We start from the raw sequence: 24,281 nt of genomic DNA on the forward strand, positions 1-24,281 counted from the left end.
CCTTTGACGCATCTTGTGAACACCCCTGGTTGCACAGGGCTTCCGATTGCATAGAGGAACTCTCACAACTACAGGTAGTAAACCGTGCAGACCTTCCCTCAAAGCATAGAGGCCAGGGGTGATGGATCAGGGGGACAGGTAGGTCAGTGAGGTGGAGCTGGTGGACACCATCCAGCTTGCCTTTACTCCGATGGTGTCAGGGTGCTGCCGACGGCTGCTGGCTCACCCCCCAGGAAATCAGACTCAGAGAAAGAGAGAGCTTTTCAGTTTTTTTATTTCTACAGGATCTCAAGAAGACACAGGAAGAGCACCTTACTCTAAAGCCCATGTTCCTCATAGCAAAGCTCCACCCCCCTCTGGCCGTTAATTCCTATCAATCAGACTCCTCCTGCTGCTAACAGCGGGTACTAAGTGCAAACTTCCTTTGGGCTCTCTGTTCAGTGATTCGCACAGAACAGGGGTCAGCAAACTTTTTCAGCAGGGGGCCAGTCCACTGTCCCTCAGACCTTGTGGGGGGCCAGATTATATTGGGGGGGGGCATGAATGAATTTCTATGCCCCAGAAATAACCTAGAGATGCATTTTAAATAAAAGGACACATTCTACTCATGTAAAAACACGCTGATTCCTGGACCATCCGCGGGCTGGATTTAGAAGACGATTGGGCTGGATCCGGCCCCTAGGCCTTAGTTTGCCTACCTATGGCATAGAACATCTGCTTCTCAGAGAGGGAGAGGGCTCTGGTAAACTGTTCAAAGACAGTGTGTCACTTGGCTGCTGCACAGATTCTAACACGGCTGACTCCTGCCTCTGTTCAATGCCACCTTGCTCCTGTTTTTCATCACTCATTATTTCCCAACTTCTTTCTTCTTCTTCTTCTGGGGTGTGACCTGTCTCAAACCACAAGGCTAGGTCTATACTCTCTGCCCCTTCCTCCTCTCTGGAAGGTTCCGGGTTTCCTCCACCAGTCCTCCTCACCTGCCCAGTCCCTGGCAGATGGAGCCATTTCATGCAATACACACATGGAAGGGGCGGGCAGGAGGGAGGGAGACAGGCCAAAATCTGTGACTTGAGCACAGCCAGGCCTTTCCCTTCATACACAATGGATGCCTGTTGAATGCATGTTTTACTTGATCCAGCACAACAAGCAAACAGGGAGATGGTTCTGCTCCACCAACTTAAGGCATCTGCAGCCAACCAACTGAAGTTCCCCCCTCCCCCCCAAGAGATCAAGCTGCTAGAATTTTATCTAGTGGAGAGAGGGTGGACAGTAGCAGTTTTAATGAAAAAGAGAGTCCTCCCTCCCCAAATCCTCAAGGGCTCGCAATCTAGCTAGCTAACATGAACACCAACCAGGCACAAAGGAGGACAAAGAAACAAAGGAATTGGGACTTTTTAGTAGTGAAGAGTAAGTGAAGGGCCTCTGTGGATGCTCTCTGTATAATAGTGCAACAAACACACAGCTGTTGTACATCATTACCTTTTTTTTTTTTAATGTCCTGAGATGGGATGGCAGAAGAAACCGAGAGCAGGGGGAAATACCAAGAAAATGTGCAGAAGGAATATGTTTCCCGGGGACAGAGTTGCTGTTGCATGTTGATCATTTTTTCCTAGCGTTCAAATGTCAATACTTTGTTGCTGAAAAACACAGCTCTCCCACTGATCACCATTTAGTGCACCTCTTGCAATAATTTGCAAAGTTTGGTTCAGAGAGTTTGCCACAGATACTTGTCCTGTGGCTGGAATGTTCATTCCCCCTCTTCTGTTCTGAAGTAAACCTCTTCTGTTGATGGCAGAGGATGTTGCTGCTGCTGCTGCTGCTGCTGCTGCTGTTATGAATTCAGATTATACAGGGCAGTTTTTAAAAATGCAGGTGATTTACTACATAGCCGTCATCAATAGTTAAACATCACAACAATATTTTTTTAAGGTCCATTCTCAAAATGTATTGCAAAAATATCGCCAGCAGCTCAGAAGCATCACTAATATATGAGCCCATAAGAACCAGCTCATCATATTTCAGCAAATTCCCTGGGAAAAGATGAAAGTCCTGGCGCTAAAGTAATATTAATGTCAGCATCTGGCAGGCCCTGCATGGGAGAGCATTCCCTACATGAGGGACAACTGAAATGGCCTTCTTCATTGTTGCCACCTTCCAAAATTCCCATGTAAGAGGCCACCTGAAGAACATACTCAGGTGCCAATCTTAAGGTCCAAGAATATCCATGTCAAAAGATGCGTTTCATCGAGTATTTGCGTCCCAAGTTTGAATATTGTTTAATAATATTTTAGCCTTATTTGAAGGATGGGATTGGCTTAGGCCCTCCTCTTTCTAACTCTCCCTCTCTCTTAGCTCACTGCTTTCTTCATGTACCGATGCCAACTCGGTTTAATTCAACATGAAGTGAGGCAAGACATTTCAGAATATAATTATCTGAGAAAAACAATTGGGGAAAATTCACCTCTCCCTTCAGAAATATTCAGCAACATTTCTTCCCACCCACACCACAGTTTTTCTGCCCTAAATAGAACAGATGGGGGGGCATTTCCCCTTAGCTCTGAACTGGGCTATGAATTGTACTTATAGCAAGCACAAAGGTTGGAAAACGATAGAAATTATTACATTTTAAAAATGGCACCCTTCTGTAAAGAAGCATCTCCTGTTTTATCTCACAACAACCCTGTGGGGTAGATTTGGCTGAGAGAGGGTGACTAAGTCTAAAGTCACCCAGTGGGGTTCATGACAGAGTAGATATTTGAACCCAGATCTCTCTGGTCCCAGCCCAGCACTCAAGGCACTTAGAATGGAGGGGGGCAGGCTTGGAAACCATCAAGATAAATCACATTTCGGTATAAATATGTTCCAGGCATTGTCTGCTAGTTTTCTTTCTTCTATATCTTCAGATGATCTTAAAAGGGGAAACCTGCTTTCGAAACTAATCAAAAAGACATGTTTCCTTTAAATAATTACTAGCCATCGTGTTAACTAGCTTTGGGACTTTTTTCCCATAAGGATATCAGAAATCCACATGATGTTCTAGTGGCCATTGCAAAGTCGCGTTTCAACTTTCTTCTGAGAGCTTTTTTCCATCTTGTTGAAAAGAAATATGCGGCAGTAAAAATCTCGACAGCCATTTGACAATCTATGCAAATGTGTTAAATAGCTTTGAAGCAGACAAGAAGAAAGGGTGGCTCTCCCAATAAGCTTGGATGCATACGAAGTCCTTTCCATAATGAACGTGGCAAGATTTTAACAAAGGGCATGCATAATAAAAATGTAAATGAGTTGCTTTACCAAAAGTATAACTTTAAAGTCTTTTGTTGCGTGCTGTCCTGGAACTTTCCTACAAGGTTATCACTGTTCGCATGGAGATTTAAACCAGAGTCTTCAATGGCATTAAAAAAAAAAAAAAAAAGGAAACCCTTGGACGGCCTATGTGTGACGTGCATGCAAAGTTATCTTAATGTTCAGAATATGAATTGCCTCTGGGTGGCTCCGGCATGAAGCAGAAAAACCAACTGTGTTGGTATCAGGCTGCCTGATGGACTCCATGTGGCTCCCAGCCTGGAAATTTCAGCGATTTGACGTCTGATGTGCTCCTCATGGCAATGGCAGTGCTGTCACCGAGAAACGGCACAAAAGCGACAAGCCCCCCCCCCTTTCTCCTTAGCCGCGCACTTTGCAACCCCCTGGAGTTGCCTGCCCATGGCTTCTCTTGCCTGCCTAGTTACGGACAGCACTTCATAAGCACAGAGAGAAGTGTGGGTGGATAGGCCCCAGCTGCCTTCCTGGATGCAGGCCCCACAATAAATTGGCCTGAATGATGAGGGCAAACAAACAGTATGATATGCATTATTCCTGTCAATAACGTGTCCCCATGTGTTACAGTCTTTGTATGTAGGGTTCCGCAGCCTTTCTTCCGGAAAGTTCTATTTAGTCCCCTTAGTTCCCCCTCCCATTCATATTATAACTAATATGACAGGATTCAGAAAAACGATATGATCGCTTGCATTGTATAATTACTGTGTGTGCCCCCCCTACCCCCGCCCGGCGGCATATTTACATTGTGTGTTTGTGGTGGTGTTTTTCCTCTTACGCCTCACGGTTTTGAGAACAGGCGGCTTCTTAATCTTTCAGATCGTACGCGATTTAATGATTGAAAAAGAGTTGCTTCAGCAAGCAAACTCGGAGTTGAAAGGAGAAAACGCTACCCTGCTTGACAAGCTTAAACGCCTTCAAGAAGCTATAAAACTCAAAGTGAAAGAAATGAATAATTTAGGTAAACTTTCCTTATAGAACAAGAAACTGATTTTATTTTATTTTATTGAAATTTTGTGGAAATTATTCAGAGCCTAAATTGAGCCAATAAGCATAGCATGGTATTTATTGTCCCCCCCCCCCCATTTTCTCTGTAATTTGAGGTGGTCTTGAACACTTTCAGAAGTAGTAGAAAGTAACCTTGTTTCAGTGTATGTTTTCCTTGTATTTACCAATGGGGGGGGGGGGAGAGAGAGAGAAATGTTGAGACTTCGTATATTTACAGTTCCAAATGATTATGTTGTACAATACTGTGAAAGAATTTTCTCCAAAGTCTTCATTTTAACAAATACCTATTCTTCTAATAAACCAATAGCTCATGCCTGCTCCTATGTAGTACCCATCTGACGATGAAGTATAAGAAGAAATCCATTTTAGTGAGGTGTATAATAGACATTATAGTACATCTGCTGCGGGGTGATATGCTATGTTTTGCTAGTTATTTCAAGGCAGAGCTGATGTCCCAGAGCCTTAATTAGTTATATATTTTACCAATTCCTCTTTTAGAAAAGGCTTGAATTTATGACATCTTAAAATGTGTGCGTATTTCTTTTTTATTTCATAAAATTTATATTCCGCTTGAGTATTTTAAAAACCCATCAGAATATAAATATGCAAGTGCTAACATGCTTTTTATTGTTGCATGCTGGAAAGTCAGAAATGTCTGAGTATAGAAGGGTTGTTGTTTTTTAACCTTTTCTATAAAAAATAAAATAAAATATATTGCCTTCTGGTCTTTTTAAAAAGTAAGAACATCCATCCTAACAATACAAATGAAGTCAATCCGACAGCGTTAATGGAATTAAGGGGGATAAAAGCATCAGTGCTGTTGGACAAGAATAAAGCATGAAGACAGAATTATACTCAGTGCTTTTTTTTCTCCTTAAAAAATGTTTAGGGGTACTCTCATTTTGACTCAAGAAAATCACCATTTTATAGATCAAATTGAGAAAAATAAATACAGTAAATGGACAAAAGTACAAAGATTCACAAAATGTTTAGGGATATGCGTACCCCTGCATCTCCCCAGAAAAAAAGCACTGATTATACTGATGTGATTTCATCACCTCACATTATGGTGTCTTCTCCCCACCCCACCCCCAACGCTGCCCAATGCTCAGAACCTTGGTCTGAGCAATAAAGAACCACCTGCTAAAGCACTTTGTATTAGCTGTGACTAACAGCAAGGATGGGCAAGGCTAGTATTAATGAAAAGCAATGGGTGTTCAGACACACTTGGCTCTTGAACTTATTTCTCCCTCTCTCTTCTCTGGCCAGCCAGCTGAACAGCAGGGAGAAGGGCTACGAATGTCAAGGGCAGTTATGAAGGTCACCAGTCTGCCACTGCCTCCATCCACCCTGCATTCCAGTGGGCTCACAGACTGACCTGTAGTGCACAATATGAATCTCTTTAAATAGCCATGTAATTTCATGGTCTGCTTTATCCCACCACCCCTTTTTTTCCTGCTTCTTTCAGAGTCTGAAATAAAACATATGCAGGACAAAAGGCAAAACGATATGAAGACAATCGAGAAGGTACTGTATTCCTTTATTTATTTATTTTGTTGACAGTGATGGATTAACTCATAGAAAGATGCAAGAGCCTGGGAGTCATTCACCCCCATATAGCCGAAAGGATGTTCAAAGGCTGGCCATCCTCCTGCCCCAGCTTTTGAGCTATGTTTTATATTAGCCCCCTTATTGTTCGGAGATCAAACAAGCTGGTGTTCTTCCTTTTAAAAGATGCAGCTATCGAGGGGCTTGAACTGGGAAATCTCAGAGTCCCAAAGCTGGAAGTTACCTGGGTCAGGTGTGCAAGGGAACAAGCTTGTGAAATTTCAGTGCAGTACCTGCAGTTAGCAGGGACAGTGTGAAAAATGTGGATTTGACATGTCTAATATCATTCTGTCCAACAGCAAACTCAGGCTGCTGAGTGTCTCTTGTGAAAGTGAAATGGCTCCACCACAAAATAACAGGGTGGTTTTTAAAAACTTCATAGGAATGCAGTTTGCAAATCAAATGAAAAATAATGTTTTAAAGTCCCTCAAAAGGCCTGACAAGCACCTGTGTAGTCTCAGAACTTACAAAATGTTGATACTAGCTGGGCCTATAGAGTGGGGAGAATGCAGAGGGTGGGGAACCTTTTTGAGCCATAGGGCTGCATTCGCTTGTAGGGAACTTTGCAGGAGACAGAGATTTCCCCTTTCCCATGGGCTTCCTATCGCTGCTGTACCAGTAACACTGGCTGCCTGACTATTTCCAACATGAAGGTTTACTAATATTAGATGACACTTGGATTTTGGTGGGTCTACAAAGGCATGTTGAGTTATAAAGCCTTACGCAGCTCAGGAACTCAATACCTTAAGGACTGCCTCTCTCCATATTAACCAGCCTGGACCCTGCTCTTGTCATTCAAGGCTCTTCTCTACGTCCCCTCTCCTCGAGAGGTTCAGAGGGTGGCAACACGAGAACGGGCCTGTTTTGTGATGGCCCCTGCATCTGTGGAATGGTCTCCCCAGAGAGGCCATCATTACATGTCTTTAGGCACCAGGTGAAAACATTCCTGTTACCCGGGCCTCTGGCCATCAAATAATCTATGGTCTGTTAACACTGTGTGGCGGGGGGACTGTTAGTATGACTATTTTATTATTATGCTGTCTATTATTATGCTTTGTTTTATGTTTTCCTTATTATTCTCCATAAAATATCTTTTTAATGTTGTACACCGCCATGGGTTCTTTTAATAAACGGCAGTATATAAATCAAATATAAAATAAAATAAAATAAGCCCCACCCCCACCACACGTCCTTCATTATTATTTGTGCTTACGATGGTATATGCGATCCCACTTTCAATACTGTCTGCTTCTGCAAAAGTTTTGGGGATGGACATACTGCTTAGTTTCCTATCAGTGCATGTCCCATAGATTCCTGCTGAAATCCTGTAACTTTTAAACAAGGTGTTTTGTTTTGTTTTGTTTTGTTTTGTTTTGTTTTGTTCTCATTTTCTTGTGCTCCTCCAGATGGCTATAATGTGGTAACATTGGGGAAGCATCACAAAAATAATAAAGCAGAACGATGACATGTGGATGGTACAGTATGAATCCATCTCTAATGCGCTATTATTGAATACACCTGTGGCGGGGGACAGGACACCAGTCTAGAGGAGCTCTTTGGATGCAGCTCACAGTGGTACCCTCTTATAATCTGAAACCTCACAGTCATGTTTTACATTTTAGCTTCAGAACGCTCAAGAAATCATAAAACTGGAACTTGACAGGGAGAAGCAGAGAGTTCTAGCTAAAGCTCTGGTAAGTTCCTAGAGAAAAATATTAAGCTACTAAACATCACGTTTGCTGGGTCTTGTTATTGCATTATCACACCTTGTGCATTGTTCCTCATCTTTCCCTTCCCAGTAAAATGGCTGGAAGGATTGAGCTGGTGTCCCAACGTGAAATGGAGAATTCATTCATAAATTTAGGTCAAGCTCCATTGTGACCTCTCAAGCTTATCGGCATTATTATATAACAAAATGTGCTTCCCAGCTTTCTCAGCCACCTTGAAAATGGGAGCAGAGGTGGTGTGTGATCCTGAAGTTTAAAATTCCGTTCTGAATATGTACATGAGTATCAGATTACAATCCCTTAACTGTTTATTTTGCGTCTTTCTTCAGCTCTTGAAGACAAATCCAAGGGTGGCACTAGAGTTTGAACTTGGAAATTAGAATTCTACTCTGAGTGTGCATGCCAGATTTAATCTTCACTTCAGAAAATCACATTGTGACATATTCTGCATTTTTTACCTTCTCCTTTAAAATATGAGTGAGGGGTTCAAGTTGGTATTTAAATGTGAAATACATAATTACATTCATCATTAATGTACATACGGAGTCTCATTGGGATATCTGAGTGTCCAAGGGTATTCTATCCCAGTAGTCCCAGCCAGGGAACAAAGTTCTAGCCCAAATAGGGCTATGTAGTAGGCACAGAGTCCAGAGACACCACATCACGTGTCAGTAGTACCAGTTCAGGATCCATGATCAAAGTCTGGACAAGCTAAGGCCAGGTTCCAGCAAAGCAAGGTCAGACAAAGTAGAGAAGAGATGCAGCAAGCAGAGTCAAGCAACTGAGATGACAAGGTCCAAACGTCAAATAAGCAAGGTAGGCAGCACCATGGATAGCTCCAAGTGGCTCCTAGGCTTAGGCAAGGCAGGCTTGAGCGTTGCTCCAGACACCAGTGAACCTAGACTGAGTTTTAAACAGGACTGCAGCTTCTTCTCAGCACCCAACTATTTCAGAAGCCGTTGACACCTGTGGCATGGAGGGGAGGCCAGAGTTCTACTACGGCCTCTGGGGAGGGCTATGAAATCTCTTTTGGCCAAAGAGACAGTGTCATTGTGGACACCTCCAGTGCTGAGGAGGCAAGACAATCAAAGGTTGGTTCAGAGGGCAAATCCTTTTCCTTATCTAAGATGAGGCCTCTGAATCCATGTCCTTTTCCCTCAAGGATGGGGAGTCATTGCCTCTGGGCATAGCAAAGGGAGAGATTGTGTTCCAATCTGTTTTATATCTAACCTGGTCCTCTGGAGAGCTATGGCGCCACCTGGGCAGCACTTAAGTGCAGAAGTTTGAGACCCCACTCAGCAGAATGTGCAGGAGGACCTCCACACCGAAAACTGGCTTGCTGCATTACCACATTTGGATGTAAGCGATGTAATGTACGGTGCCATCTAAAGAACCTAGAATTACCTAAATGAACTGCTGCTTGTAAATAGTTTGCACATAACACTTAGCCAAACCAGGGCTTAGCATGAATGAGCAATGTGCAGGTCGATCCAATGGAGCTGAATGTTGGAACATTCAGGACAAACAAAAGAAAGAACTTATTTACATATTGCATAGTTACACCATGGAATGTGCTCCAGTAAGAGGCAGTGACGGCCACCACCTTGGATGGCTTTATATGAGGTTTGTTTGTTTGTTTGTTTGTTATACCACCCTTCATCCAAAGATCTCTGAGATTATATGAACTGATAGGGGATATGGCTATGAATGGTTACCATCCCTGACAAATGTGTTCTTCCTCCAGTGTCAAAGGCAGTGTGCTTCTGAATGCCAGTTGCTGGAGGGAAGAATTCTGTTGTGCTCAGCTCTCGCTTCCCATAGTTCTCTGGTTAGCTGCTTTGAGAAAAGGGTGCTGGACTAGATGGGTCACTGATCTGATCCAGCAGGCTCTTCTTATGTTCTTAGCCAGGTTCCCAGATCAAAGGTGGCATCCGATGTGCTCCTCCCCCAGTCCTGCTGCTGCCCTGCTACTGTGGTTTGGCTTAGCATTGAAGCTGAACCTGGACTCAGTTGACTGGACTCTTGTTATTCATGAGCACAAATCACCCCATGCATGAGATAAGCCAACAGGTGCAAGGTCAGCCAAGCCAGTTGCTATGGCAATGGCTCAGTGCTAACTATATAAATGATTAAGGCATGTCACTCAGTGGGTCGCAGTCTGCATTACATCTTGAATTGCTGAAGCAACAGAATTTGTATTGGTATGTGTGTATCTGCATAGCCTACAAGCTGAATGTATATATCAACATCTGGAACTGTATTACTGAAGCCTTTTCTTCGGTAGCAGCAAACTATTTGGGACCTTAAGCTGCCTCTGTGTGGTGACTGGAATTGGGTGACAACTTGTAGGTGTCTCATTCCAGCACAGTAGCAGCAGAACCTGGGGTGGAGTGCAGCAGCCACAATTTTCACTCCACAAACCTGCCTGCAGAGAATGGGAACACATTCAATGTGGTTCTCATTTAAAGGCAAACTTACCAAATTTTCACTTTTTGAAAACAGTATGCGAATTGAAAAAGAGCTATCCTTCAAAATTCACACATCTGAATATTGCAATCCAGTTCTCTGGCCAAGTAATGTGTGCAAAAATGCCTATACAAGGGTAAACTGTGCATGCAAATGCATATATTAGTGAAAATAACATAAACAAATGCATTGTAATAGAGGAGATTGTTTTGCAAAATGTGTAAATTAGGAGAAATTGGACGCAAGAATACGTATAGTAGGAGAAATTCACACAAAAATGTGGACTACTTTTCAGGCAGGATCTTTTTTAAAATTTGCAAACTGATGTAGAAATGTGGAGAAATGAACTTTTGATTGGAAGAATGAGAACCTGAAAGAAACCAAATTGGACATATTTGTCCATCGCCAAGCTTTCCTTTCTAGTTATTGAACTTTTATAAACAATTTATTCCCGCAACCGTGTTGAATTTTCTTTTGTCTTTGTATTTTTAAGGAAGTGAAAGAAGCACAAGAAGCTGTAAAAATGGCAGAGGCTGCGGCTGCTGCCGCTGCTGCTGTACCAAAGGTGATTTTTACTTTATTTGTTGTTTATATTCTTATTACCTAATGATATGGGATGTACCTGATATACATTGTATGGTATGCTTGACTTTGGGGCTGAGAGATGGAGGTGGAGAGAGGATTTTAATGAATGTTGCCTAAAAGCACAGCACATGCCAGTCAGGCTGGAATCTTCGCACGCACAAATAGAACACCCTGCAACCAACCATACCTTGGGGCCTCTGATCTCTCGGTCTGCCAGAAAAAATAAAACACCTATCCACGCGACACTGATTAAAACAGCTCCACTCATATACCATGTAAAGAATGAAAGTTTAAAGTCTCCCTCACCTCCTCCGCTTTCTGCCCTCCTATTTTCCTCTTTCTCTGTTTTCTCCCTCAGCCCCACATTGCCTACAACAAAAAATGTCTCAAACTGACTGTAAATGACATGTATGAAGGATTCTGTGATTTGAAAACAGAGACACTGAATGTGCTTTTGTTACTTATGGAAAATCTTACAATAAAAATGTGTGTGTGTGTTGTGTTAGAAGTTGTTGGAGAAAGCCTGTTCTCTGAGGGTTGCTCTTCTCCTCAGCCACCTCCACTGTTGCTGCTCTGCAAATGGCACCGCCCACAGCCTGCCTTTTGGCAATTCACTCCATTTCAGTCAAAGTCTTGGTTGCCTGCCTCAGTGGCAGCAATGCAACCTAACACGGTGGAATGCAGAGCTGCATAAGGGACAGCAAGACGGCAGGGGCGCCTTCCCTGCAATGGTGGGCAAACTTGGAGAGAAGGGAAAGGAAGGAATGAAAGAAAGGATGGAGACAGATGGATCTTCCACATGAGGGAAGGGAAAGTGAGGTGAGTCTCCCTCTTCAGTTAATTGGTCTGCCTGGTGAATGCATTTCTCAGCAGAGGTGAGGACCCCAGTGCGCGCACGTCTTCTCTTGCCCTTGGTTCCCACTGCAGATGAGACTCGCTTGCCAGCCCAGAGCTAAAGACTTCTGAGGCATGAGACTCCCTGGAAGCCCCACCCTCTGAACTTGACAGCCTCAACCCCTCAACCTCAGTGTTGTTTATTAGGGTTGTTTATTAGGTGGCAAGGGAAAGGCGCTAGCACAAGTAACATTTCAACCATGATTTTTCATGAATGGAAGGTGGCCCCGTTGTCCCTTACTGGTGTCACGCCCCTCCCCCTGCTGTGTCGCCTCATCCTCCTGTCCTTGCAGTGAGACACTCTGGGCAATGCCCAGTGCTTTCCCGCCTTCCTCTTCCTCCCTCTTTTCTCAGTGGGCAGCTGTGGTGACAGCGCCCTTCCTCTCCCTCCCTCACAACTGGCAGAGGGGCAGGGCATGCACAGGTGTCTCTTCGCAGCCATGAGAAGGAGGAGGAGGCACCGCCCCTGCCCCAAAGGCCCGGCCTAGGCACAGTTTGCCTCCCTGTGACTTCAGCCTTGATGAGGGAGCCTGTTGTCAGGGCTTCTGGTTGCGTCCCCTCAGCAATTTGTGAGGCCCCACCACCACCACTATGCCACTGCTTTTAGATTTTTAAAGTAAGAGGTTCTTGCTTAATTGTTCATCTTCTCAAACTCTAGTGAGGTTTCCAAAGATAGTTTTGTACACAAGGCATGTTTCTTTCAATTGACCTAGTATAAAACAAATATCTCCATGAGATCATGTGACTCAGAGCCTTATCTGTTGTGGTCTCTTTTCCCTGGATGTTCTCAGCAGTGCTTAACTTAAAAGGTGGATGCAGTGGGTGCCTTTTAAATAACAAAATGTTACTTTTATATTCCTTCACAAAAGACAGGGTGAATTTAGAGCTGATAAACACTGACTAAAGGTTATTGTTACCTTACATCTTCCTCAAACTTCAAATAGTGGCACTCAGCAAGCCAAGTACTCAAAAGTTAACATCTAAATTCATTTATAAATCTCCCTGGCTCTTTGAAGCTGTATTGCCCGCAAAAGGTATTTGACTTCCTTTATTAATCAAACTGATATTTGGGGAGGTGTGACATTCAGTGGGAAAGCCACACATGCTGAGATTAGCTGATTCTAAAAACTGTTCCAGAAGAAAGGACAGAAATATGGCCAGTTAATTATAATGTGCAAATAGTTTCAAAATATCTGTAGTTTGTACTGATAAATATAAAATGCAGTGTGTTATCAAGCTTTCTGTTTGCTGTGCTTTAGGAGGCAAGCTAGTAACCCCATGCATCAGTGTCATTAATCCCTTAAAAACTATTCCCCAATAAATTACCCTGCAGGATCACTAGCTGATAAAGTATAAAGCCCACTGAAAGTAATATGGCTTAGGTGAGTCTTAACTCACTTGCTGCGTGCATTTCAGTAGGACTTAAGCATCACTAACTTTCCCTGGATAGGGGCCAAAGGGTTAATTTTTGGGGGGAGGGAATCTACGTGATTAATATTTTTAGACCAACCAACAGAGCAAAGAGATGGTAGTGACAGCTGGATTCTTGGAGGTGTGGCTCATCCATAACTAGGGGTGTAGGAAAGCAGAAATTTCTGTTCCAACATGTATTTGCCACAATTGACAGTTTCCATTGGGATTATGGGAATTGTAGTTCAACAATATTGAGGGGGGCACCATGTTGGCTACTCCTGCAATAAGGAGAGTTTAAAAAGCGGAACATCGTGGCCAGGATCTGAAGGTCAGTAATCTGAAGGGAGCCTCAGGTTTATATTTCTTAAACAGCTCCACCATGCCACATGGCAAAGCTCATATTGTTAAGAAATGTTGATGTATATTTTATTACCTTATTATTTATTTTATTTATATACCACCTTTATCTCCCAACCATGTCAAGGTGGTGTACATGGTTCTTCTCCTTCGCCCCATTTCATCCCCTTACAACAACCCTGTTGAGGTGGTTTAAGCCAAGAGATGGTGACTGTCCTAAGGTCACCCAGTGAACGTCACAGCTGAGTAGGGATTCAAACTCTCGTCTCTCAGGTCATAGTCCAACACTCTAACCATTACACCAAAACTGCTTAGAGCTTTTGATGTTTCAACGGTATATAAATCCTGGTAAATAAATCAATAAGAATAAATAGTAAACTAAAAAAAAAAAAGTTTCTTATATGATATGAGAGAGGAGTTCAAGGGGGCTGCTGTTTAAAGGAACTGGGAATCAAAAAAGCCTACTGGGCATGACCAAACCATTTGGGTGCTCCTAAAGTAACTTTTTTGGATCCTAGCCATCCTGTTGGGATTTTTTTTGTATTTATGCATGTATATATTATTACATATATCCCACCTTTTATATCCCCTAAGGAGCTCAAGGTGGAATACATGGTCCTCCTGCTCCTCAATTAAGCCTCACACGACCCTGGGAAGTCGATTAATCAGAGGGACAGTGACTGGCCCAAGGCCACCCAGTGAGAGCTTAATGGCAAAGTGGGGATTCAAACTCTCCCTTGTCCTAGTGAGGGCCATCCCTGTGAGGTGGCCATGGCTGCTGATCTGGTGACTGCGTCCTGAGTGGGGTTGTCTATCCAGGGTCGGAAGTGAGAGCTGCAAGGAAAACTGGAGCAGAAGGTGTGAGTGAAAGTGAAAGGAAAGTGATATCATTGATCAGATAATGCTGAGGGCAATGCCGCCTGAACAGTTTCAAAGTAAGAAATATATTATGAGGCCATAATAAAATTATGGGGCAGAACATTCCATTATTAGATTACACCATCCTTATAATGAATTTAATGGTCGACTTGCAATGCTTTAAATTATCATTAATAACTTGAAAAGGAGCACTAGCTTGTATCCGACATTAGTCATACTCAAGAGTTGACCCATTCAAATTAGTCACCATAACTGACTTAGGTCCATTAATTTCAATAGGTTTACTCTAAAAGTTAGCTTGATACAACATTTCACTACTACATGAATTCCATATTCTTGAATAATATAGATGCTGCAAGGAACCATTCCTAGAAAGCATCACCTAGAAATAATTGGCACTACCTGCTGTTCCTGCTGTTGCACAGCAATGGGGCTAGCAGTGATTGGCCAGGTGTAACCTGCTTCTCGGTTCCTAGATCAGAGAACTGATTCTCCTCTGTCTAGAGCAGCCTTTGCCAGCCTGCTGCCCTCCAGATGTTTCAGCAATTGGGAGCTGCAGTCCAAGACATCTGGATGTCACCATGTTGGCAGAGGCTGGTCTGGAAGCACCTGAATGATGAACAGATTAGGATCCCTGGGCTGAAGCCCACTTCATGCACACGCGTGGCAGCATGGTAGAAGCTTCCCTATGGTTTGGTCTCACAAAGCTCAGGAGTGTGAAAATTTCTCAACCATTTATGCAGAACTGACTGTGTGGGTCTTCATGCACTGCTGTGTGCCCATTGTGAAGAGGGGGGCGATCTTTAACCCCAAAGAAATAATATACTAGTAACAGGAAATAGGATAAGGTATGGATTGCACTCAACTCTTTCACTGTTATATCATGAAAAAAGTATTGGTGCCAATCAGAACCTCAGAGTCTCTGGGCCGCTCTCCCCGCACCCCGGCATCCCTGCTTAATTTGCTGATTATGTCCATTGCTACTGTGGCCTTTATGTGAATAAGTCAGCAAATAGCACTATCTATCTGGGTAATTTTGGCTGGTATTCAGAGGCATACTGGAAGGCATCCAACAAGGTTCATAAAGCAGCATGAGAGAAAATAGAATACAATTACTGTTAAGCACATATGCACCTTATTCAATATTTATCATCTAACACAGATTTGGCGAAGTCACTTGAATTGTAGGCAGATACTGTGGAGGGCACCTGCAGCCATTTCAAAAGGTTTGCAAAGCCTTGTATTTGTATATATCTGAGTTGTGTTTGCGCAAGGAAATTTGCTCTTTTTTTAACATGAAGATATAAAAAAAAGCACAACAGGATTCCTGCGTTTCACAGAAAGTTCAGTCACCGCTAATGAAAATCTTACTTTCCGCTAACTACTGAAAACTGATTATATATTTAAGAAAAAGAAATGGGTTTGAAATATGATATAATAACCTCATTCACCTAAGGACCAGTTCTTAACCTACCTGAGAGTTTCTCACATGTTTATAATAACAAATTTTACGGTTTTGTTTAAATCTGAGCAATGCCCGCGATCCAAAAAAGGCTAGCCTAAGGATCTTGACAATCCTGAAACGGGCTGCTGTGTGAAAATAAATAGCTCATATACCTCATGCAGTTCAAGTCCATATTTCCTTGACAATTTCAAGTTGCGTGTTTGATGCATGTTGTTAAAACTTTAGGCAATGTCCATATAAATGCTATTTGTTGCTTTATTGATAAATTTCTGTATTTGTCTGTGTGTGCTTGCATACATTAGAATATTTTTTTATGTAAACTACTTAGAGATTCTGTATATTAAGTGGTGTAAAATATAATGCAATACCAAAACAAAATACAAATAGATGTGTTCTGTATTCTCCAGTAGCTTTCAGCACAACCCTATACATGTCAATTCAGAGAAGGCCAGCTGGGCTTCCCTTGGGAGGGCATTCCTGATTCTGAACATCACCATGGAAAAGGCCCTGCTGCTCATGTCTACCTGCCATACTCCCTGTTTGCAGAGCAGGAAGACAATGGATCTCAGTGGTGAGGGGGATCCCTCTGAGACAAGGTGTTCCTTGAAAATCTCCAAGTGTGATGTCCAAAGTGCGCAACAATAACTCAGGTTCGTTTATTGCTGTTGTTATTTTTTCACAGGTGCCCTCAGTGCAAGAAGGAAAGCTAGCAAAGAAGGGAAGGAAAGGACTGAAAGGGAAAGTAGTAAAAGCTGCTGCTGTCTTCGCTGCCGTTGCCACTGTCGCCGCCACCAAAGAGGCCAGACAAGCTGCCGCAAAAGAAGCAGAATTGTTGGTAGGTCTTGGTGATAAGGTATTGCTTTATTACTCTGACCTAACGTAACTTGGGGGAATAGACACCAGGCCATATAAAGGTGAGAGTCATGGTTTGTTTTTTTAAGGACACTTCCATCAGAAGGACACCTGCATCCTCACCTGATATTTTTCATCAGTCGTGTGTCCAAGACAGCTGGTGTAACCCACACACCTCATCTCACTACCATCCTTAAGAAGAGCACCACATCTGGGTGCTTCCTCAAGAACACAAGCATGCTTTTGCTGAGATTTTCACTGCCCGTGCTTTCCTTCTTTGACTTTCAGGACAGATAGACCAAGACATATTGGTTGTGCCCATTCTAGCCCTTTGCTCAGGGGTTGCAATCCTACGTCCAGTCAGTTTTTATGGAGAATCCAGATGATGATGATGATGTCAAATCTTTACAAAAGATTCCCTGCTATTTTGCTACTTGGGAAACTTTGACCTACAGGCCTAATTTGGTCTGGCCCAAGTCCCAATTTGATATGTGATGCCCTTCCCCACAAGCCATGCCCACCCATCCCACAGGAACAACCAAGAACTTAAAGTGAGTTTCCAATTGTTCCTTTGCAAGCGGGCTCCCTGCAACCACTGATCCTTTGCAAGTAGGGCTCTCCCAAGTTGGCCGGATAAAGCAGTATAGATTCTAAGTGCTTCCTCTAGACAGAGCATTTTTCTCCCTCTGCAGAGGAACCCTCATGCTAAGTTTGGCGATGATATCTCGAGAGGTGGCTGACCCTATAGAGAAGAAATGGACAGGCAGACAAACCACTTTCCAAAATATATAGTATATTTGTCATTGCAAGATATTTTAGAATATATCGCTATAGAAAAATTGAGATTTAAGTCATTGATTGATTGATTGAAAATTAATAGCAGTGGCCAACTATTATTGTGTTTTCTGTGTGTGTGTGTGTGTGTGTGTGTGTGTGTGTGTGTGTTTAGTATACATGGCAATCAATGCATGGCTCTCTTTTGTAATACACTTGTACAGGGAGATGAGAAAAAAGCCTTACAAGAAGAGATAAAGAGGCTCAGAAAATCTGAACGAGATGCCAAGCTGCGCGTAAAGAGGTATATGCACAGGAATTTGCTGTGTACACAAGGATTTGTCACATATATTATAAGATTTGTTAACTTCCACACTCACAAAACATACCAATGCTATTTTCGCCTCTCTGTTTAGACTTGAACAGGAGTTCAGTAAATCGAGTCGATCTTGGGAAATGAAGTTCGAAATTCTAAAGAAAAGGTATTATTACATCCAAGATGATAAAAGTTCTGGAAACCAAGCCTTATGAGGAACAGTTGAGGGAGCTGGGCATGTTAAGCCTGGAGAAGAGAAGGCTGAGAGGTGATAGGACAGCCATCTTCAAAACTGAAGGGCTGCCACATGGAAGGTGGAGCAAGCTTGTTTTCTGCTGCTCCAAAGGGTAGGACCTGAACCAATGGTTTCAAATTACAAGAAAGGAGATTCTGAGTGAAGGTTAGAAAGAGCTTTCTGACACGAAGAGCTGTGTGACCGTGGAACAGATCCCCTTGGAAGGTGGTTGACTCTCCTTCATTGGAGTTCCTTAAAGAGAGATTGGATGGCCATCTGTCAGGGATTCTTTAGCCCTCATTCCCACATTGTAGGGGCTTGGTCTAGGTGAGCCTTCAGCTCCTTTCTAACTACAATACTTTGATCCTATACCAGGGGTCAGCAAACTTTTTCAGCAGGGGGCCGTTCCACTGTCCCTCAGACCTTGTGGGGGGCTGGACTATATTTTGAAGGGAAAAAATGAATGAATTCCTATGCCCCACAAATAACACAGAGATGCATTTTACATAAAAGGACGCATTCTACTCATGTAAAAACACGCTGATTCCTGGACCGTCCGCGGGCCAGATTTAGAAGGCGATTGGGCCGGATCCGGCCCCCGGGCCTTAGTTTGCCTACCCATGTCCTATACAAACAACTGTGGGCACTCTCTACCCGCAGTTAAACATTTCCCAGATCCATTGATTTCAGTGGAAACATACTTTTGCCTATGTCTGGATCATACGGTTAACATAAATTAATAATAATAATAATAATAAATAATTTGCTATTTGTAACCTGCCCATCTGGCTGGGTTTCCCCAGCCACTTTGGGTGGCTTCCAACAAAGATTAAAAATACATTATACAAATATATATTTTGGATTGGATCCAGAACTATGTTAATTGAATTTAGCCCCACTGAAATTGATGGGAAATTAGTTACGATTTAATCTAAATCCCATTGGTTTCAATAGGAAGTAGGAGCAACTCGGTCTGGATCTGAACTTCTGCTGCTAATACTTATAGGTGCTAGAGAGAAACCATTAAGTGCATATTGGTGCAACTAGCCATATACAGTGGTACCTCGGTTTACGAACTTAATCCATTCCGGAAGTCCGTTCTTAGACCGAAACCGTTCTTAAACCAAGGCGCGCTTTCCCTAATGAGGCCTCCCGCCATCGGTACCCATCCACCATTCGGATTCCACTCTTAGACCGAGGTAAAGTTTGCAAACCAGGACACTACTTCCGGTTTTGCGGAGTTCGTAAACCGAATCGTTCATAAACAGGACTGTTCCTAAACCGAGGTACCACTGTATAACCTTAATTCATGTAAATGAAGTTTCCACAAGAAGATAACGAAAACAGCTGTTGTACATCATCCGTATAGCATAATTGGCACTAGGAAGCGTCCGCTGGTTAAAGGGAGTCAAAACTCCTGTTGAATACATAGAGGCTTCTGTAGCTCTTTGGGTCCCAGCTTTATCCTTGTTTGAAAATAAATGTTTGGGGTTTTGTTTTTTGTTTGATTTTTTTTCCTTTTTTTTGGAAACTGCCTTCAATTTAAGAAATACAATTTAAACATTCCCATTTATCTTCTAGCCTACATGCCATTAAGGACGAGATGTTTCTTAGACAATCATTGCGTCAATCAGCAAAATTTAGACACCCTTCGCTGGCTGATAAGGTATGTTCAGATAAGCAGCCACTAAGGGCAGACACATTGTTAGGTACTTAAAAACTTGGGGCATGGGCAGAAATTTTGCATAAAATTTGCATCTGCTAATTCACATGTTTAGATGCCTCTGGGAAATTAAGTTGACGGTTGGTTGAGGCCTCTCCTGTTGCCCTGTAAGGAACTTGTTTTTAAAAAAACAGTTAATGGAGGGAATCCCCTCTTTCAAACCTCTGGTGTTGGCAAGGGTGAGGAATATATATATATTTCTGTTAAGGACTGCATTTATTTGGGGGTGATCAGGGCAGGGTGGGGAATCAGATACCAGTCGTGGGTAGGGCCAGAGTCATAAGTGCTCATGAAACCATGATTTCTGAACTGGGTTGGCAAACCATAACATTGAAAGTACTGTGATCAGCACTGACCATGGTTTATAAATAACAGAAATGTCTCCTATGCTCCTTCCAGACAGCTCCTCCTCTGCACATCCAGCACCCTACAGGCAAATTGGCTTCATTTACGAGCAGCTTGTATATGCAGTATGCTCCTCTGGTATGTAGTTTGATGTGTGCCTATAATATATGTTGCTTCGCTTCAGTGTCCTTCTCCTCACACCTGCCCACACATTCCAAACAGGTAAACAGGCCCTCTCAAAGGTGATACGGCTTTGGCAGCATCCTGTGCACAATCCCCCTTTGCCCACGGAGCTCCTGATCCAGGAGGGGATTCTGAACTTGGGCACATAACTTGAAAGATAATTTATATTTATAATTTTATTAGTTGTGTGTATATAAGATGGTGAACAAAACTGCTGGTTCCTTTGGACAGTTTGTGTGCATCATAAGCATTGATAGATGGCTGCAGGCACACACAAATGAACACACACTGTCCTTTTTTATGTGAACAAAATATGTTGTTAACTGAATCACATCATTAGTCCAACTAGGGCTGCATATACACCAGGCTTCCTCAACCTCGGCCCTCCAGATGTTTTTGGCCTACAACTCCCATGATCCCTAGCTAGCAGGACCAGTGGTCAGGGGTAATGTGAATTGTAGTCTCAAAACATCTGAAGGGCTGAGGTTGAGGAAGCCTGATATACACCATATATTTAAAGTGCATTTAAAGCGCGCACACACACACACAAGAATCCTGGAAACTAGTTTCTTAAAAGTGCTGGGAACTAAAGGGTAAATGATAGTTCCCAGGATTATCGAAGTGACAGGGTGCTTTAAATGTGTGGGGTGTGTGTTAAGTATAGTTGTTTAGTTCACACTGAAATGGAGAATGCCTGTATGTATGAAAATTCCATTGAAGCTAGGGTTGCCGTATTTTGAAGAGCAAAAAAGAGGACACCCAAGAGAAAATGACTCCATGAAAATTAAAAGTGCCAGGGGGCGGGGTTTGGATGCGGAGGAGAGGTATCATATTAAAAAAGAAGGGAGGGAGGAAAAGAAGGAGGGAGGGAGCAGGAAGGAGGAAATTGGGAGTGCAATCTGGAGGGAGCCGTTGCTTCAGTCCCGGGCCTCGATTCACCTTGCTTCCTTCCCCTCCCCTCCCCTCCACCAGGTCTGTGCCCAGCCTAGCCCCAGCCACCACCGCCATCTCACCAGCAGACCCTCATTGCCCGGCAGATGCTCCAGCAAAGGAGGGGACAGGGTGGGGGAAATGCTGGGAAGGAGGAGAGACAGAGAGAGGGGCAAGGCAGGCAATCCAGGCAAAGCGAGAGCCTCCTTGCCTCACATCACTCAGCAACCAGGGCACAAGGAAGCGGGGGAGGGCAACACACACACACACCCCGCAAAATTTTGTCGAATTCTAAAAATCCACCCAGACAGAATTGTTAAGCCTGAAAAAGAGGACATCTCCGGGAAAATCCGGACATATGGCAACCCTAATTGAAGCATACTGAAGCTCTCTGAGCTGTAACAGGTTGATAATTAACTATTGATGTTCTCTGCTAGCTTATACATGAGTGTTTAACCTTAGATCATGTGATTAAGACATTCAGTTGCAAATCTCCATTTTGAAAGGGAGTTGCCTTTGCCTTTTGTTCACAGTCAGAGAAACCTTGTGATAATGAAGTCTCTCCAGGAGCTGCATAGCCTTAGGCTGGATGCAGGCTAATGCAAGCTGTGGGAGAGAGAGCTTTGATTTTTGCTCCGGTCTAAATATACTTTAGAAGAAGAACCTATACTTAGATAAGCATATGTTTTATGGAATTATCTGGGTGTATCGTTGATCGTTTTTGTACGTGTTTTGCAGAAGTTCTGGTTAGTAAAGCTTTGAATCATTTGCCCTCCTAAAGGGGTCAGCTTTTATGCATCCAGTTGCTTCATGCTGCGGAATATTAATATCTGCAATAATGTACATAGCATAGCTTAGTACCACAGCACTGTCAGGTATCGAACAGAAGCATTTTCCATTCCATCATTCAAGCACCCACTAAGCTCCTTTTAAGTAGAGATGCCCATGTGTGAACCAGGGACCTTCCACTTGTAAAATGTGTGTGCTGCCCCCCAAACTATGTGCTTATAGGAAACTGCCTTATTCTAGGTCAGCCCAGCATTGTCTACTCTGACTGGCAACAAGTATCCAGGCTCTCAGGCAGAGGAGGTCTTTCCCATCTCCTTATTCCTGGAGATGCCAAGGACTTTACCCAGAGCCTTGTGCCTCTGAAGCATCCCTTCTACTACTGAGCCAAGTCTCTTCCTATAATCAGGTTGTGTTTGTAAACTGCTGATACCAAACTCATTATTTTAATACAAATTTCTTCAATGTAGGAGGAGTCACTGCCTTTATAATGTAAGCTAAGTCTGGGTCTTTCTAGCGTGAGATTTCTCAGAATGTTCCTGTGTGTGAGAAAGGTATTTTTGTGTAAAGAATGGTATCACAATTCATATTATTCATAACTGCCATACTTCGTGATGCTTAAATTGCATAGATTTATGTTAGTTACCATCCTGGTCAACCAAAAGATGCAGTTTAATTAAAAGGTTCCTGTAATTTAACTGTGCAATGGGTTTTGAGTGACTTTAAAAATAAATATTCCATATTCAGCCCAAGATAGGTTCTCAGGCAGATTCAGGTTCAAATGAAGATGAAGAAGGCATGGATATTGAGAAAATCCCAGTTCTGATTAAAATTCCCAGTGCTTTTGAAGCTGGTAAGTAATGACATAATTATATGTTGCAGAAACTGTTTATCTTCAGTTAAACATTACGTTTTTTCTGTCTTTTCTCTTGCTATCAAAACTGGATTATAGTTGCTTCATCTGAGGGGAGAAATGTGTCCAAAATTATGGCAATGGAACCAATAAGCTTTATTCGTTTAAAACTTTTATCCTACCCTTTCAAAATAGTACAGAAGGCTGTGTGCGAGAGCTAGTATCATAACCATGCCAGAACATGTTAAAATACATATAACAATTAAAGCTACCATCCACATCTATGTGGGAGTAAGCACCACTGAGATCTGTGCAGCTTGCTTCTGAGTAGACCTGCATATGATAGACCTGCTTAAGACTAAAAGAAAGTGTTGGAAAAGATATGGAAACAAAGTCAGAAGATAAGATTCAGACAATAAGTAGGCACCAGAGACTGAGTCAGAAGAGTTCAGTTTAATTTTATTTCAGAAGTAGTTCAGCAACAAGTAGAGGACCAAAGGTTCCCAACCGCTGAGCTAACAGCTGGCAGGTCACATCACACAGGTTGCGTTCCCATTGGCAGGCGACAAGCTAAAAGTGAGATTCTATAAACATAAGAAGAGCTTGTGGCCCATTTCGTCCAGCATCCTGTTTTTACAGTGGCTAACCAGATGCCTACAGGAAGTTTCAAGCCGGAACTGAGCATAATAGCACTCTTCCTCTCTTGCTGCTTCCAGCAACTGGTGTTAAGAAGCACATTTCCTTTACTGGGGTGTTAGGGTGGGGTAATAGCTCTGGTGATGGTTGTTTGTGCTCCTTCTGGGGTACTTTGCCCACCTTTGGTCTCCACCCTGAACTCAGCTCTAACCTGTGGCTCCTAGAAGCTGTCAGCATCCAACAGCAGCCACACCCTGGGAATGACTTGGACTGGCCTGCTAAACCAGGTGAGGGTAGCCAGTGGGTCTCAAACCCTCAGTGAGTTAGGGACTTCCCCTGCATGTAAAGACGGGCTCCGGCAGATTGAGCAGATGAGACTAACAGTGGGTCCAACAGTCAAGCAGGCAGTTTCTGCATGTGCTGTCCAGGGAAGTGAGGGACATTTGGGGCTCATCGACCTGGGAAGGTAGCGCATCTAGAAAAAGGAAACTTCCTGCCTTGCAGGATTTCTTTGGAAGAAGAAAAGGCTAAGGAGTAAACCATATAGAAATCTAGAGTGCTTAGGTGGTGCCTTGAATGTCTCCTTTCAGCAGCTCCTGCAGCCAAGCTGGTGCCAAATGTCTTGCTCTCCTTTCCCTTGGACCACATCAACGGGGCTAAGAGGAGGGTCTTGTCATCTGGGCAGCCCACGACCTCCAATCACACTGCCCAGGCTTGCACCCAGGGGAGGTCACTTTGGTGCTGCTAACACAGCAGTTTGAATTCACCCCCTCTAGGCACACTCCATTGTCTCTTGAGACAGATGGATGCAAACAACTGCCTTTAAAGGTAAAGGGACCCCTGACCATTAGGTCCAGTCATGGCCGACTCTGGGGTTGCAGCGCTCATCTCGCTTTACTGGCCAAGGGAGCTGGTGTACAGCTTCCGG

General features: G+C 43.2%; 1 protein-coding gene across 1 annotated transcript in view; it reads left to right on the forward strand.

The window, feature by feature from the left end:
* LOC308459272 (uncharacterized protein C10orf67 homolog, mitochondrial) overlaps positions 1 to 24,281 on the forward strand; it is a 49,570-nt gene that overhangs the window by 16,035 nt on the left and 9,254 nt on the right. Inside the window, exons 6-15 of the mRNA XM_080974458.1 lie at positions 4,138 to 4,279; positions 5,795 to 5,853; positions 7,557 to 7,628; positions 10,621 to 10,692; positions 16,403 to 16,555; positions 17,571 to 17,650; positions 17,763 to 17,828; positions 19,479 to 19,563; positions 20,020 to 20,103; positions 22,612 to 22,717. Coding sequence (XP_080830584.1) covers positions 4,138 to 4,279; positions 5,795 to 5,853; positions 7,557 to 7,628; positions 10,621 to 10,692; positions 16,403 to 16,555; positions 17,571 to 17,650; positions 17,763 to 17,828; positions 19,479 to 19,563; positions 20,020 to 20,103; positions 22,612 to 22,717 — 919 coding nt within the window. The remainder of the gene's footprint in view (positions 1 to 4,137; positions 4,280 to 5,794; positions 5,854 to 7,556; positions 7,629 to 10,620; positions 10,693 to 16,402; positions 16,556 to 17,570; positions 17,651 to 17,762; positions 17,829 to 19,478; positions 19,564 to 20,019; positions 20,104 to 22,611; positions 22,718 to 24,281) is intronic.

This window comes from Podarcis pityusensis (assembly GCF_964106645.2).
Source record: "Podarcis pityusensis genome assembly, chromosome: 12".
Classification (NCBI taxonomy): domain Eukaryota; kingdom Metazoa; phylum Chordata; class Lepidosauria; order Squamata; family Lacertidae; genus Podarcis; species Podarcis pityusensis.